General features: G+C 46.5%; 1 protein-coding gene across 1 annotated transcript in view; it reads right to left on the minus strand.

The window, feature by feature from the left end:
• The window catches only part of CAPN8 (calpain 8), a 30,635-nt gene extending 19,308 nt beyond the window's left edge, over positions 1-11,327 (minus strand). The window contains exons 1-3 of the mRNA XM_009810964.2: positions 11,091-11,327; positions 8,048-8,117; positions 27-145 (exon numbers count right to left, since the gene is read on the minus strand). Coding sequence (XP_009809266.2) covers positions 27-145; positions 8,048-8,117; positions 11,091-11,327 — 426 coding nt within the window. The remainder of the gene's footprint in view (positions 1-26; positions 146-8,047; positions 8,118-11,090) is intronic.
• Between the last annotated feature and the right edge of the window lie 6,295 nt (positions 11,328-17,622).

The raw sequence follows: 17,622 nt of genomic DNA on the forward strand, positions 1-17,622 counted from the left end.
TCTCAATACCTTGGCCATATAGGTACCTGGAAATGAAAGATCCCAGCATAGTCCTTCTGGAAGCTCTGATCCTTGGGAACAACGCGGTACAGAACATCTGGATTCAAAGTGAGAGACGCAATGGCAGCTAGGAGCCAGCAATCACCTAAAAACACATGCGTTACGAGGCAGAAAAGTTCATTAACAAATAGTGTTTTGCCCAGCTGATCCTTACACCATTACGTCATGCTCCCACCTAGGCTAAAATACCAGCGTTAAGTGCTTTGCAAGGGCCCGCCAGACTCAGTATTGATCAGCAGTTCATTCTTGGTTTGTTGCGTTATTTATATCTTTTGCTCATTTTCCACTCACCCAGACCACACAGGTATCTTAGGGCCTCAGGCTGATCATGGCGGTAATTTCAATGGTCCAGTTTGGACTTTGCTATCTTGATTTTTTAATGAAGCTGTGAAAGTAGGCTGCTTTATCTAAGCTTGTTAATGCCCTCAGGAGACCGAGAACATAGCCAGAGAGAGAAGGTATTTGGGGTATGTGGGTTGCAAAGCCTGGCTGGGCAGTACAGAGTTAATAACCTGTGATACTTTAACTAGACCTGAGCCACAACATCTGGGAGAGGCAAGGGCTTAGAAGGTGTCCAGAAGAGGGCAAACGCTCTGGGTCGATAGAAGGGTGGTGGGACTTCCATGCCTATCTTTTGGAGAAGATTCGATGGCTAGTAAGAACATTTGGGTGGCTATTCCTTCTTAGCCCTTTCTTTGAAGGTCGGACTTTGAACCAGCACTTAGGGCCATTGCTACAGATTTGCCCATGAGTCTCATGGAAGCTGAAGTCTCCTGGGAGCTCTGCGAGGAGGTGAGTCCTTTCTCTGGCCCACTCCTTATCCTGGAAAGGCTGGGCATGCCCAGCCCTCACTGGAGGCTGGGTGTCTCGCAGCTGGAGCTGTTTGCTGGGTTGGCTACCTGCTTGTTGTGGATTGAAGGTTGGGTAATTGGGAAGCCTCTATCACACCAAAGGTGGTGGCCCTGGGAAATTCAGTGATTCCTGGGTTTCTTACAGTATTTGCATACTGCAAACAGTAGGGAGAACTTTTGTGGTTCTGTGCTATTTCTGAGGTGTGCGGAAAGTCTAGGAAAACGAAGCTGGTCTGAAGGTACTAACATTTTCCTGGTTCCCTGTGGATTATCTGTGCCAAGACATAGTTTCTTTGTGCAGGTGCATATTCTGCAGAAGGAATTGGCATAACAGCTCTTGCTTCAGTGGAAATAAGCTAATGCAGAAACCGAGGAAAGAGTGCAATCTGTAGCATGCTTTAATACCTTAGAGCAACAGTTAACTCTTTATATTGACTTGGGCTTTATGATTTAGTGCCAGGATGAATATAATTGTAAAGGTAAGATACAGGGGCTTGCCTGGTGCTGTGTGCTCTCTGCTGCCTGTACCCCACTGGGAGGTACCCAGATGTCTCCTATGAGCTGAGCAAGAAAATAGCTGTCCCCAGTTAGGCAAGCAGTGACTGGAGAAACACCGGTAGAGAAGTGCCCCTGGTGGGATGACCCGTAACCACCTAAGCTGGCTGATGGGATATGGGTGCAAAAGCGTGATCTACCCGGTGTGCCATCCCAGGCACTTCCAATGAGGAGGGTAAACCTAGTATTAGTATGTGAGGTGCTGCTTGAGCCTTCCCCCAGGATTGCTCTGCATTATCTTGGCTGTCACATTCAGGAAAGAGCATTCAAGCTGGAAGGGGGTAGAAAATGGCTGGATTACCCACTTCTCCCCATCCACCTGCATTTCTTATGAGAAGAGGTTGAAAAAATTTGTCCTGCTCATCTTACACAAGCGAAGTTTGAAGAGGAAGTGTGAGGCAGGTTAAATGCTACTTTGCAGAAAAGCTGTTTGAGCCAAGAGCTCTTACTTGAAAGGTACGATTTGCCTTGCAGAAGAGAAGATAAATTAAAATAAAAGGGTTGTGAGATGTTTAAACTGGAAATAGGAAAAAGTTGCTGTTGTGCGTATAGAAAAGAGAGTCCGAAAGCCTCAGCCTCCAGAACAACTGTGAGCAAAAACTTTCTCAAGCTCATCTTCAACCTTATTATTTTATAAATTGTTTCACATTCTGTGGGAGAGGGCTCAACTCACTGGCCTGGAAGGTTCCTCCCAGCCTTAGGTACCTATGTATAAAAAAGCAAAATTGGGAGAGCACAAGGTGGGGAAAAAAGGCTTTAAGAACCTCCTTTCCCAAGAAAATGTGGATGCAGGAAAACATGAGACTGAGAACACTCAGATCTGCCTTGTATCTATCGCTTTGAGGCTTTCCTTGGTACAGGTGTATGCCTTATACTGTTATAATTTCTGCTTTTGCTTGGAGAGGTAGAACTAATGGTGATAAGTCTGTGGAATGGCTCTTCAGAGGAAGAAGATGAAAAGCCTTGTGAAGTTAGAACTGAAGCCCTCATTTTTTCAACTACCCCAGATGTTATTGCTGCCCTGGCTGCTCCTGGCATGCTGTGAAGCACAGAAGACTCTGAGGAGGTGGCAGGATGGGGGTCCTGGTGTCCCTGTTGTGTCCCTCCACCCCTGGTGAGACCAGAGAAGGTCTGCAGCAGTGATGAGTTGGTGCTTTCCAGATATGCAACATCTGGAAGGGTTTATCCTTCCTGGTCCAGGCTAGGTTTTTACAGCCAGTGAAGGGGAAACTACTCTGGGCTTTGCTGAGGATGGTGTATGTTTGATGCACAATTAGGCAGAAGAATCAGTGAAATGAAAGAGGTTTTCTTAAATATGTTATTTACTTCCCTGACTCTGAACTAAACAATTGCAGAATCTCAGCCCCATAAGATGCCAAATGCAGCGTGAAATCCTTTATAGCTATCTTACGGTATGAATTAACTTCTTAGCATCTGGGAGAGTGAATGACATTGGCATTGGCGCTTCTGCCTCCCGCAAACACACCGTGCAATCTAACCTCCCGGGGAAGCATTAGGGGCAAGGCTGCTCCAAGCACGCGTGGAAAGAATTGTGTTGGAAGAATCACAGTGGTGAACTTGGCCTTAAAAATAACTACGCCTGCCTTGAGCAATGCAGAATCCTATCTCTAAACCTTACTTGGGGGTCTAATATCTTTGGCTAAGCTTGTGGTTGAACAAATACCAACCGTGCCCTCTGAAAGGAACCAGCTGGGAATTGGCTGCTGTGCAGCAACTTGATAAAAAAGAAGGTTTGTATGGGGTGCCTAGATGCAGATTGCTCGGGGCCGTCTTTATATACAAGTGATGCATTACCTTCAGGTTCCTGAGATATTGGCTTTAAGACAAATTAAAGAGGATGCAGGAATCTGTCTGTACCAAGGAGCTTCCAGGATGGAGCCTAAACTGCACAGGTTGCCTCTTACCTTCTTGTACACCACAATGGGATCCTGGCCTGTTAATAAGGTTTCTCAGCCCTACTGGATAATATATTACTAGTTCTAAAAAAGTAGAAGTTGACAGTACATGTTCCTTTTTTCAAAGTTCACCATCATTTTGCCAGCAGCAAATTTCAGAGTTTTGTTTGTGCCTACAGGATAGTGCAACAGCACAAGCTCCCTAGAAAGGCAGCTTATGTAGGACCACTCAAACTTGTCCTGATTCAGCTGCAGGTTATAAGTCATCTTTCAAACTGCGAGGAAACTATTTGATTCCCTGCCTAACAAGTAAATTTTTGGAGGGAGAGAAAATGAGGCCAATTGGCCAATGAATTAAATATTTAATTAGAATGTATTTCCAATACAGTTATAGTCAGAAAAATGACAATATCAAAAAGCGTTTGTACTCACTATACGTGTTTGAAGTTGTACCCTTTTAGCTTATAAAAATAAATTAAAAAAAAAATCTTCTCAGCATTAGCCCTGCAAGGCTAAATCACCTACAGGCACATATGCTGCTTTCTGCTCAGTCTCATATTTCATGAACAAAAGTTTCAGACAAGTGCCAATTACAGTGTTTACCGCTGCTGCTGAATGTGCTAAAAAGAAGCCAGCTTGATTCCTGGATCTGAAGTCATTTGTAATGTTGGTAAAGTGCAATTCTTGTATTTTATTTTTTTTTTCTAATTTGAAATAAGCAACTCTGACCTTGTGGTGGCAAGGGTAAACATGAAGCCTAGCTGTGCCTAGTTCTGTGTGTGTGTGCGTATATATCAAAATATACACGATTGTGGAGAATTACTTTGACTGTTAGTGCGCTTGAAATAAAATCACTCGCTGCTCACAGATGTACTGAGATGGCTCATGTTCTCAGTGCCACGCAGGCACCTCCCAGTTTACAGAGATAATTGAATTGCTGCAGAGAATACCGAATCCTTGGTGACCTGGGAGCTGAGCGACTCCTCTGTACTGATGATGTTTACCCAAGCACGCTGCATTCGCAGAGGCCATGAAATAAATGAGAAATTTGATTAGTTGCAGTTGCTACAGAGCTGTGCTCAGTTTCTGTTTAGCTGCCATCAAAGTGTCTAGACGCAGAGCATCTAAATTCTTCATTGACCTAGTGATGGAGAGTTTAAGCCGAAAGTCCAAGTGTCTGGTTCCAAGATCTAACTGGGCAGTACAGAGGCATTTCTGTCCTGACTGTACTTTGGCTTGTTGCTGTTTCAGCAACGCCTGGTGTGCAGAAGGCATCCAAACACAATGCTGTGGCTCTTGCTTCCCGGTTTGTCAAGCAAATTTGACTCTCAGCTTTAGTCTCTGCTGGAAGCCCTTCTTCAGAGCTCGTAGTACCTGAGGCATCCTACCAGCCAGCAAGGAAGCACTGACCCGCCAGCTATATCCTTTCTGTCAGCGGAGGGTGTTCCTGCCTTGAGATTGCTAAAGAAGGCTTCCTAAATTTTTCTGTGGAAGTGAATTCAGCTCTGCAGCTGTGTACAGAAAGGCAAAGGAGCACCCAGCCAAGGAACAGGCTTTCTTCTCTTCGGGGTCTCAGAGTTGTCAGTGAATGTATTTTTTGAGATGATGGGGATAGATCTGCTAGAACAAGGCTATCCAATACCCTTGGGCCCATGGGACTGAACATCAGAAGGGCCATACATTAATGTCTATAGCAAAATAAGTGAAACCCAGTACTATTAAGCACTCTCCTGCCTACAGGAGCTCCAAAGGCTCCCTCAACAGGTCTCAGATCTCTCTCAGAGCTGCAGTGTTTGGTTTGTTCTCCAATCTGCCCGTAAGACAACAGGCACACAAAGCACGCGTGGGGTGGGCTCCTCAGCTGGTGTGAACTGCTGCGTCTGCTTTGGCTTCAGGGGACTTCTCCAGCCGACGGCCCAGGCCAAGGGAACCGCGGTGCCTGGAGTACCCTCTGCGCCTTCGGAACCAAAGGTGCCCCACGAATATAAACAATGCAGATCTGGAAAGCTGATGTTAAACTGAGAGGGTTTGAGAATGTTTTATATTCTTTAAATTAAATTTATGCTACTTGCTTCTTAAGACTTTCTGCAAACAATTCTGGGGTTAACTTCTTCAGATAGCTGCAAGGAAACTTCATAGCCACCTTTAATTATTAAGACTGTGTGACTGCATTTCAAGTTGTTACTAGGCTATCAAAAAGATATGGTTCAAAGAACATTTAAAATATTTCAAGTCTTTCAAGTTCCCATCAAACTTCCCAAGCTGATATTCATCTAGCTTATGCTGTTGTCAAAGAAATAAGTTTAATGGAGTGAGACTAACTCTGGGTTTTTTTGTTCCTTTTGTTCATATAAACCCAGACCTGCAGTGTTGTTTTTAAAAGAAACGAAACATGTCGGAGAAGATTATTAAAAATAGGCTCTATTTCCTTAAAGGATGTGTTAACAGGTCACATACGTGGCTCAGGTAAATATGTAACCAGGGTCTGTTTCAAGAGAAGTGTTTTACATGAGGGCTTTAGTAACAAGGACTTTGATATTCAAGGTATTCAATCAAATTCCAAAAAGCATAGTATGTCTCAGAGGTGTAAAGCAAATACCTGAATGCTAAAAGGGAATTCCCATGCCTCTATTCCCAAGTTTATTTTTGTGAAGGGTCAGCGTGTGCAGAAGCGATTGTAAGCAGCTTTGCAGAAACAAATTGGATTATCTTTGATTATTTTATCTTTCTTTCGAGAGAGAGAGAAAAGGAAGCTCCTAACAAAAGCAGAATCAGATTTTGGGGCTTTTCTTCTGGGTTTAGGGGTAGCTTTCAGGACTAGCACTTGGGGTACCGCTCACCGAAGGCTGGCTTGGGAAAGTCCGGAGCCAGGCACCGTCCCCAGACTCACAAGAGGGTTTGGGGTCCTGTTCTGTTGTTACCACTATTTGATGGATTTTGGCACGGATCTCTAATGAAAGCCTCTTTAGCACAAAGGACTGAGACTCCACAGAGACATTCAGGAGGTGGCAGAAATAAAAAGGGGCTCAGGATATTTGCATTCAGTTTCTAGGCTTAACACAAATAATGCATTGACCTCTTCTAGTTTAAGAGCAGATAACATTCTTCAGTCCTTTAGCTTATAAACTGTCAAGGAAAATGAGGGTTTACTTCAGGCATATGATCTTTATTCTTTTATGCTATTATAGAAACTTCCCAAATTGGAGGTGACAAGAAATGTCGCTTTTATTACTTATCTGAACCATTCTCCTAAAATACCGTAAGTGATTTCCCCATACTCTGTTCCAGCATCCACCGAATAAATATCCTGGAGCGAGTATATGATTTGGCATCTTATTTTTAGCATTTGGAGCACAGGCCCACACACCAAGGAATTTTTTAGCAATTGCTTTAATGGTGCTGTGTTTACAGGACCAGCATTGGTATTATTTATTGCCAATGACTTGCAGAAATTGTTTGAATCTCATTTGCACAATGGATGGGCTAGAAGACCAGTAAGGTCAGGAGTACTGCGGTAAGCAGCGCAGGAGGGAGAAAGGCTGATCTCTCTGTGTCTAATCTATCAAATTCTCATTACAAGAGTTTCAGCCTTCTCGCCGCTGCGCGTAGTCAGGAGAGGTTGCTGCTGCTGTCTTCTGGAGCTGGATCTCATCAGCAAGGCAGGCAGGGAAGAAGGCTGCTGCAGCAGCTATTCGAAGGGAGAATGAAACCCCCTTACAGCTTCTGGCTGCTTGCATAGGAGCTCTGTTTAGACAATGGCAACCGCTGCAAAAAAATGGGTAAGAAACTTTTGCTATGATGGATCTCCAGGAAAGGATGAGTGCTGTCTGAGAGACATCTCATCAGCGTAAGCCCCTAATTCGGGGAGCTGAGCAACGCTGCCTTTTTTGGCTGTGTTTGCACAGTGCGGCGGGTGCCTGGTCGCTCCTCTCCCTGCTCACAGCTCTGCACCAAACACCGTGCAAGCAGAAGGAGCATTGAGCATGAAGGGCTTTGAACAATCTGCTTGTTGTGGATGGTATTACAACGTTTACGTGCTCTGTTCATTTTTTTATGATGCGGTCGTTGTTTCTAACGCATGCCTGCAAGCAGATGGGCCATCCCACTTGGGATAGTGCCACATCATAGCCCCAGCCCCTGTACTAAACCAGTTCCTGCTCTGCAACTTGGTTATTGAGTATTTGTCTTGTGTGAAACTGTGGCTGGAACTTGTTCTGCCTCCCAAATAAAAAACCCTAATGACTAGGCTGCTGAGTGAAACTTCCCCAGTGCCCCTTGCCCCCTGAGCCTTTGGGCCACTCTTGCTGGGATGGGCATGAAGCCCAGTCTCTTGCTTCAGGGCAAGTGCTCTCATGATTAGGTTGGTGTCCAGCTCTGTCTCAAGAGGTGAAAAGCAAGCCAGTCTTCTGCTCCACAAAGGGATAATTAGCTTCCTACCTCCAAGAGACAGTTTGGTGTCTCCCACACTTGACATACCTCTTACAAATCCATATACACCCTGTCTCAGGCAGCAATGCTGGTGTGTGAGTCCCATTCTTGGGTATCTGCCTCTCTCCATACTACGTCTGGGAGATAGCCAATAAAATGGTCTGCATATGAGGAATTTTTAAACGACGCTTCATTTTTTTTTTCTTCCAAAGCAAAAATCAGAAGCATTGTACGTACCCAGCTCTCCTTGGCAGACATCTGTTCGAGTAGCTCCTCCAATTATAAACTGAGGGTTGGCACATATCTCCTGAAAAGACACATTTGCAAAGTGTGCATCACCCTTCCTCGTCTGAAAAATTCCCGTTTCTTGTTCATTGTTTCAATGTTCAAAAAATATTAAACACTTTCAATATTTCTTAAAAAATATATCCTTTGGCCTCTGTCTGATTAAGCTGGTGTCAGAACATTGTGTGTATTTTTTGGAGGCAAATCCTGAAGCCCTTTGCTACTTGAGACTGTCAATGCTACCTGTGAGAATTTTTGCTACTGTGCGGGCAGAGGTGAAAATTTAGCCTTGGCGTTTACATCTTATTTTATCTTGCTGTGGTTTGGGCTTAAAGCAGCGCAAATGAGTTTGTGGCGGTCACTGCTGGCTCTGGCCCTGGAGCTGTGTTGAGCTTCTCCTGCCACCAGCATGGAGGAGGTTCCCCCACCCCAACCCCGCTTCCTGGGAGGCCAACCATGCAAACGCCTTTATTAGTGACCCCCCCGCTTTCTTCCCGGCCCTTTGGGGCCAGCCAAGTAGGTTATGGCAATGACTGTCCCTCCTATCCCAACTCTGAGCCCTCCAACAGTTCATGCCCTATATTGGGAAGTTAATATTGTCTCTCTAGAGACAATATTAATAAATTTCTAGACAATATTAATAAATTTCTTTACTGAGAGAGTGGTGAGACGCTGGAATAAACTGCCCAGGGAAGTGGTGGAGTCACCATCCCTGGAGGTATTCAAGGAACGTGTGGACGTGGCATTGTGGGACATGGTTTAATGGGCATGGTGGGGTTGGGGTGATGGTTGGACTTGATGATCTTACAGGTCTTTTCCAACCTTAGTGATTCTGTGATTCTGTGAAAAGCCTTCTCTTTCTCCCGGGCATTTTCCATCAGCTTCTGGATGGCAGCAAGGGGCAGTTTATAGGAAGTCTAGCTTGGTGAGCAGGGTTGAGGAAGGCTTAGGCAGTCGCTGGCTCTCCCAGACAGTGGCGGTTGTCAGCTCTGAGCATCCCTGTGTCACTGAGCCATGGAGGCAGGGACAACCCTGGACTTCTTGTGTGTGAGTGATGAAGAGCCAGTTTGTGAATCTCCTCTTGCAGTAGGTGTGATCTCAGCTACATCCTTTTTGCTTCTGTGGTAATCCAGCTGGTCAGCTGTCGGTGGGTAGGAGTCAGGAGTAGGTTGCGTACCCCACAGAAAAGGGTTTGTGTTGGTTTTTCTCTCCTCCCTCCAAATCGGTGCACCTGGTGGCACTCAGCTGCATATGATTTATTACTCACCCAGGAACCTGTCCTTTCTGCGCCCCTGCCAAGTGCCACATACTCCTTTTCCACAACTGCATTCCCACCTTCTCTCTTTCTAGAAACCCCCAGTTCAAACCAGAAGATAAGTCTGTGATGGCAGAGTGTCTAACACTCACCGGCTGCAAACCAGCAGTCACAGCCGGGGGGAGATGACCTTAGCAGTGGATATTTGTTTTGCAGGGGGCATTTCTCCGGCAGGTCTTCTCCAGATCGTCCACTGGGTCCACTGTTTGGGATGCAGGCAGGTAAGTGAACAGCGATCCCATCAGCCTGCAATCGTGGGCAGAGTTTGCAGAGTTTGCAGAGATGGAAACCTGTTGGCCGGTTGAAAAAGTCCGAGAAATGAGCGGGACTGTGACCTCTGACAGGAGCCATCCACAACCTGTAAAAGTAGGTCAGATCCAGGTCCCTCCACAGGAGAGCGAAGCAGAGGGGTTGTGTCACCTTGCAGCAGGGGCTGGGCTCTGCTCCATGCATAGGGATAAGCCAGTGGGTCCCGGTACTTGTGGATTAAGTGTCCCTAAACCACTCGTGTCCCTGCTGAGTGCCGGGAGGGCAGAGGGGTCCCACACGGGCAGGTCTCTGGCGGGCAGGGCTGTGACATCTAACCCTGCTCAATCTCAGCCCTCAGTCATTCCTGACCACGCTACACTTGTGACTCTGTCTCTGCCCGCAACGGGCACCATGTTGTTCTCGCATGAGGAACCAAAGTATAATTTAATGAGTTTTTTAAGGCTGATCTTCTCCTAGGGCAGGCAAAGCTAAGAGATGCTTCCACGGTTGTTGAAACATCCAGGTGCCAGAGTGAAGTGCTGATGGACAAATGGGGTGGCCAGGGTAGAAACTTGGGAGTTATTAAACCTGCAAGTTTCTGTTTCTCACTTTTCAGGAGAAAAAAAAAAAAATCTAAGCCTTGAAATTTTCCCTTCTTCTCTCATTCTCCTTTCCCTCATCAGAGGAAAGTAAGATGTTCGGGTTTTTTTCCTTCCATTCCCTGTTTTTCAATCGTTGATGTTGCAAAGAGAGGCAAAACAACAAAGAAGGAGCAAAGTAGGGACAGAAACAAATGACTGAAAACTGAAAGTGCAGAAAAATCTCTGAAACCCTGATTTTGTGGTTTAAAAAAAATTCAGCATCTAATCTTTCCTGATGAAAATTACTTTTTTAAAATGAAAGGCCATTTATAGGATATGTGTATTTGGGTAATAACAGTTCCAGTCAGTCACTCTTTAACTGTTATAGGTAGCTTGAAGCAAGGCAGAGGATTTTATTTAAGTATTAGCCTGATTTCCTGGGGCGCACAGCGGCAAGACCATGGTGTGGGTACTGTTACAACTGACGGTCGATGGCTTCTGAGGTGCCTTGCACTCTGTCTGGATACACGTGGGGCGTTTGCATCTAACTCTGGATTGTACCCTGGACCTGTAGCTCCGTGGAGCTGGGATGGTCAGGGAGGAAGCCCGTTCCAATGAAGCACTTATAGGATTCTTGCTTTAGGAAGGGCTTAGAAGATGTTGATTTCTTCCTCCTACCCCCTTTTCAACCTTGCTTCTGCTAACCATGGAGGTAAAGCAAGATAGAAGAAAAAAAAAAACATACAGGAATAGCAGACATTCGGGCTCACTGCTGATTTAGCATGGATGTTCGGGTGGGCTTTGATTAGATCTGAACCCAGTAAAACAGGCAGTTATAAAGCACTCTTACCGTGGGGCGCTTCCAGATTATCCCCCGGGTTTTGAAGGAGTACGGTCCCAGGTCCTGGTAGCCCAGCGCGGAAGGACAGGCTGGGAACTCCTCATCCTTGAAGAGGGTGTCAGCCTGCAGGCACTGCTGCTTCAGGGCTTCGTAGTCCTGCTTCAAATACTTGATGGCATTCCTGTTGGATCCAAGGCCGTCCGCGGCCGCTCTTTCTTGGCAGAGCCTCGCCACAACCGTAGCCATGCCTGCCCACGCTCCCGGGGCGCAGCACAGCTCTCTCCTTGCCTCCTGGGCAAGAGGAGGTGAATATAGGCAGGTAGCAGGCTCAGGTGGAGCCGGGGGCTGCCCTACACGCTCCAACAACCCTGGAGGGAGGAGGCACCAGAAGTGCAAATATGTACCCAAGAGACACGGGCAGGGAGCTGGCAGGGGCCGCAGCCGGCGCGGCTGGGACTGTGGGCACTGCCTTGTGCTACTCCCCCGTTATTTGCTTAAAAGCATGTGAAGTCCCTGCCCCTTTTTAACATACACTTTTAACGAGGAGCAAGGGAAACCCGTGTTTTTGCAGACACGCCTGTTTACACATGTAAAGTGATTGTGTGCGTTCAGTGTGCTGAAAGTCAGGCTTGAGGACCAGTGCTTTAAAAATCCAGATGAAGATGCTTTAAAACTCCTTTCCTTCCTTCTGAGATCAGGCTCTATACTGTTGGAAGGTTGAGCAACCACAGAACCTGGAGCCAGATAGCTACTCCATGGCTATGGAGATGTCAATGAGTTCTAAAGTCAGGAAAAGGTTGAAAGGTTGAACGCACTTCTTGCTTAAGTGATTTTTTTTTTTTTAAATTCTATTTGGTATCGCAAAACAGTATGACTTTATGAGTTAATTTATTAATAATAAAAGGTGCGAACTTGGCAGAGCTAGAGATGGCCACTTGGCCATAAGACCTGCAGAGGGCAAGGATACAATCCAGGAGCACGACCCAGGCCAAAAGGGGAAAATTATATCACCAGATAGGAGGTAAACTGGTAACGCCTGCTCCCCACCTCCAGTGTGACCTTGGGCAACAGTCACTGCACCTTCCCCATCTATAAAAACAGGGTCTTATCTCACCTAGTGAAAAGTCAGGCATCATATTTACAGTCTTTTGGTGGTGCTTGCGGAATAGCAAATATTTACAAGCAAAAAATATAAGGAAAGCCTTGGGTGCAGAAGGCTTTTTAGACCTTAAAAAATAGCGGTTCCTGTTCTTGTAGCAGAAAAACTCCAAGTTTCTGCCCATTTTGTACTGACACGGGGGTGCACACCTCCCTGGCATGGTGGCTGCTAATGTCTGTAGGTTCAAGAACTGAAGCAGGAGCAATTTTCCACGGAGCACAGCTGCTCTCTGCTGTCGTCCTATTTAATGACCAGGTTTCCCCAGCAAAGCCCCCTGCGTGTCCGGCTAAGAGCTGGGTACACGGTAATTTTGTTTGCCAAAGAGCATGTTTGATGACTACTCCTTGGTAAGTTTAGACAGAAGGTGTGGGGAAGAGAAGAGGGAATTTTTAAGGACTGAAACCTGTTGAGATAAGGAGTCCAAACAGAGGCTAGCCAGCTTGCTTGTCTGCAAATATTTGAAGAGCGTGAATGCAAAAGAGGAAACGAAATGACTTGGTTGGTACCAGGTGGGCACAGGTAGAGAAGGCTGGGCTGAGGGAATTACTATACTGGTTATCGCAAAATTAAATTAATACTGTTGAAATTGAGTAAAAGAGTGGGCAGAATTTCATCTCTGTTACATTTCAGTACTTGGAGGTGTACTGAATCAGAATGGAGAGTGTAATAATAAAGGGTTGAGGGCAGGGTTTTTTCTTTCCAGGATCGATTTGTTTTTTTCCTGACAAATAGACCCGTTCGGAGGTACCCACTTTCTCTGCTCATAAGGCGGAATACCTGCTCCTTTCCCTCCCTGCACCAGCCTCTTACGCTGATATTTCCTCTGTTCCTGTGGCCCAGAGGCACACTTCCATCTTGCTGTGCTTGCTGTAAGCTGCAAGCTTTGGCAATGTTGTTCATGGAAAAGTACAGTGCTCCAGCATTTGGGAAATGCCATTTTGCTCAGGAATCTTTTGTTTCCTGTGTCCTTTTTTTAGACGTACACTTGATAGGCTGTGTGCTCTGTAACTCCAGTTGCCACTAGACACGAGTGGGCACAGAAGGGGTGAACCCTTGTGCATCACCAGCATGTTAAGGTGCGATATAAAGGAAATACAATCAGATTTTAATCCTCATAAATTCCAATAAAGTGTGCTGTAAGATTTGTTTCTGTCCTGTATCTCACATTTGGGAAGAGGCTGAGGACAACCATTTTCTCCAGCGGAGGCTTGGACCAGGTAACCACCCAGTGTGTCCACCACAAACCTCTGCTCCTAGTGACCTGTAGCACAGCACTCCAAATCCATTTCCAAGCTTGATTAGCGGCAGAATGATTTATTTTGTATGGAAAGTTATACACAAGCACCATCTAGAGGATATAAAGAAGAGGAAAAGATGCTGATTGTATAGTTGACTACAGTAACAGCTGACAGTTATGGGGGAAAGAGTTTTTAGGTTCCGCATGACTCTCAAAAACTGCTGCTGAAGGGGCATTAACCCTTAGGGAAACAGGAACCAGAAAAAAAAAACAAAAATTATTCTGATTTCTGTTCCTTGTGGGATTTGCATGTTTTTGCTTGGCTTTTCCTGCCCCCACCCCCCCCTTGATGATAGCAGGAGGGTGAGAGAAATGGGGAAGAACCAAATAAATCAGGAAAGTGCATCATCTTGGTTTCAAAGAAGAATCTGCAAATTCCATGAAATCAAAACTGTTTCATATCTGTGGCAATCTTTAGAAGAAAATAACTGTCAATTATCTAGCAGCTCTAGATATGTTTTTTTGCTGTAGTGTATTAGAGGGAAATGAAATGGCTGTCCTGTACTGCAGCACTTTGCTAATGAGAATTAAAGCCGCTTAGCTGTATTGTAGACCCTGCAGCGTGAAAAGGGATTAGCTTGATTTAGAGAGCTTGCCTTCTCCTGTTCTAGATGTATGGGCTCCTACCCACCCTATTACTGTGAAAACGGAGTGACTATTACTAGGCAGACTACTGTGAGCTATGAAAGGTCCTAAATGTTTGTCTACAAGACTATTCTTCTCGAGGTTGCAATATTTCACCTAAATGTTTCTGGAGGGAGGAGTTGCTACAAGCTGCAGCCTAGTGGGTTCCCTATAGGGAAACACATCTTGAAATTAGCAGTGATCCTGCTCATTCGTTTCATAAAAGCCAGGAAATCGTCGGTGCCTCAGGAGGAGAAGGAGGAAGATGATGTGGTGCAGCAGTAACGCCTGCACCCCAGGTGCGAAGCTCCACGACACAACCGGGCTGATCCAGGGGCAGTGTTTCAGCATCTTAAGGGGCCGGGAAGGGCAGCTGTGTTTCACAAGATGACCCAGGCCTCCCTGGCACTGCCTTGGCTGGGGCTGCAGCCAGTCTTGTGCTGATGAGGAAACCTCAGTCCCTCCCTGGATCCCAGCTCCAGAGGGGAAAGCAATTCCCTTCGTTGTGAAACACCAACGCTGCTGCTGCAAGCCTCCTCCTCCGGGAAGCCCCCTTCATCCTGGTAAGGACAGGGCAGCTCTTGGGGAGGAGAGCAGGAGCCCAGCGGGTGCACAGCCCCGTTTCCCCAGTCCTGGGTGGTTGGCAAGTTGCTCCCCTTTGTCCCCCCAATATCTGCATATAGTAGGGGGCAGATGAGCAAGAGAGAGGGATGCTGTGAAGCAGAGCAGCACGGAGCAGCTCCCAACTGCCGGGTGTGGGCATAGGGAAGGAAAGCCCACCCTGCCTGGGACTCCAGGCTGTGAGAGGCAGCTGGATGCTCCTTATCAGCAACCAGCAACAGCTGAAACCACTTTACTTGCAAAATGTGAGAGCTAGTGACTTTTTTGAAGAGCTGCAGGTGTGCAGAGAGCTTACAAAAAAGTCAAATTTCTTTTTCTTTCTAAAGTTGCCTGGTTTTAGGGGGACACTAGTGAGTAACTATTGTTGGGGCTGCTCTTTTACCTAGGAGCATTGCACGGGTCTCACAGTCAAGTGGAAATCAACCCTTTCTTTAAAGAAAACTGGCATGTTGTGTGAGTATGTAGAATACCAAGGGACTGGCTCGTGTAGTGCTCAAAAGAACTTCTTTCCCTCCAACTGTGGACTCACACCCACATCTGCTGCTGGGCTGAAAACAGCTGACTCGTCGACTTACCTGGCTGCAGAGGACTTTGTGGCCTGGCTGTTCAGATGGCTGCCGGTACGGCCAACTTCCCATATAATAAGTGAAATCCTGTGCTACACCAACATATCCTTGTCTATCGTCAAACCACCCGGGACAGTACAGCCCCTATATTTTTGGGACTAGTCTAACAAGCCATGGTGGCAAATATACCTCTTCTCTGCGTTGCCCCAGGTACCTCTCCCACTGCCTACCTGAATCCTTGCTGGCTCAATTTCCTTCTGCCTTTGCTCCCTTCTGTCCCTCCTCTTTTCTGTTTGGCTCTGTCTCAACCCCAATCCCACCGCAGAGACTCTAAGAAAACTCTGGTAACTCTGACTGCACAGCGCGGCCATATAACATGCTTGTACACTCTTGGTCGTCTTGATCATTGTCCAAGCGGAGGCTGTCGGCACGCTTCCAGAAGACCCTAGAGTGGTCTGTGAATATCATCACAGGAGGAGGGAGGGAAGAAGAATATCATCACAGGGGAGAAGACTAAGTAAAGCAAAGTGATTTTGAGACAAACTTCAACCCAGCTTAAACTTCTGCATCTACTGGAAAGTGGATAGAGGAGTTCACAAACCAAAACCAGTTTTGTGGGCCAGTGAAAACCTCTGCTTTAAACCGACACTGGTTTCCTTTTACTGTGACTCTTGAAAAATCAGAGAAGTCTGATCTGTGGCAGCTGTACAGATTTGAACCACTGCGTGGAGCCAAACAAACGCCTTTTGAGCAGCTTTACAGCTCCCAGATCTGTCACCTTAGGATGCAACATGGCTCGCTGTTAGTTAAACTCTGAGGTGGTGAGGTGCTGTTGTCTCTTAGTCTCCTGGTTCAGTAGATGGCCTTCTGGCCTGTGAAATAATTCAGCAGTGCTTAATGAATTGAAACAGTCAAGCAAAACCATCCTCCGGCGTCATACTGTGTCCTGCTATGCTGGAGACCTTGGCTAATGGTCTACTGGTAATTGAGTGCACACAGCACGTACCGGCTCTGTTCAGAGAGCACTTACGGCACATAACATTACTTGATCCGCTTCCAGTTCTCCCTGTGTGACTGATTTCCCACGTGCCCCAATATTCAGCTAAAAATACCATTATTCTCTTCATTAAGAGAGCCCCTCTGACCTGCAAGGAAGAACCGACACCTTCAAAGCAGAGCGAAGGCGGTCTGTGCCTGGCCAGGTTTGGACAACCTCGCAGGCAGCATCAGGACCGCTCCCTTGGATGGCCATGATCTATGCAGGTGTTGCTGGCTGGTGCGGCTCACACCGCTCTCATATCTAACTTCAAAAAGAATTTGGGGGCCTCCTCTGCTATGCTGTGAATTGAATGGGCGATGCTTACCTTGTTTTCCTATTGAATAGCAATGGTTTTCTGTGTGGCTGTGTAAGTAGGACCTGTCCTGAGTATCAGCAGAGGAATCGTAAGTGATTGAAGTCCAAAGCCACCAAGCAATGGACAGTATCTCATGGGACATCAAGATACCATATATCAGCAATGAAGAAAAACTTCTGATTTGTGATTTTCAAGGAAAACTTCCCACCGTATCCCAGCAGATGGTACAGCTGGCTATTTTATGGTTCTTCAGACATTTTTCAAACAATAATGTTCATTTTAGTTGGATAGGATGGCTCCAAACAAGTGTTTAGTGCATCCAGGGCTTGGGACATGACCCACAAAAGGAGGTGCCTCTCCTTCCGAGGCAGCTGGGCAGCCAGCGCAGGCGGTGGGTGCAGCACTAAGGGCTATCAGCCTCTGCGCCGCGGCCCGGGGAATGCTGCCTGGCGCCCAGCACGTCCTGAGTCAGACCTAAAATATGAAACAAATGGTTTGAATTCTTCCTTGGAGGGTTGCCGTACTACGCGGGTGCCAGCAGCCGCATTTCAGCCATCCTTGACAGCAGCACATGGCCGAAACGGAGGCACTCCTTTTCCCCCACGGCACGGCGGAGGTCGTGTTTGGGGGGAACTCGCTGCCGGCAGTTTGGGATACATGGGGGGTGTGGATGGGTGCGTGCCAGCAGTGACAGCAACACACGCTTTGGTTACCACCAGCAAATGATTTCTGCTGTGTGCAGCGTTCAAAATTGTAACAGGATGACAGAATCACAGAATCACGGAATCACTAGGGTTGGAAAAGACCTGTAAGATCATCAAGTCCAACCATTACAAAAAATAAAAATAAAAAATAAAATAAAATAAAAAAACCCCACACCACACAACCACCCACCCACACCACACACCACCACGCCCAT

This window comes from Gavia stellata, chromosome 2 (genome assembly GCF_030936135.1).
Source record: "Gavia stellata isolate bGavSte3 chromosome 2, bGavSte3.hap2, whole genome shotgun sequence".
Classification (NCBI taxonomy): Eukaryota; Metazoa; Chordata; class Aves; order Gaviiformes; family Gaviidae; genus Gavia; species Gavia stellata.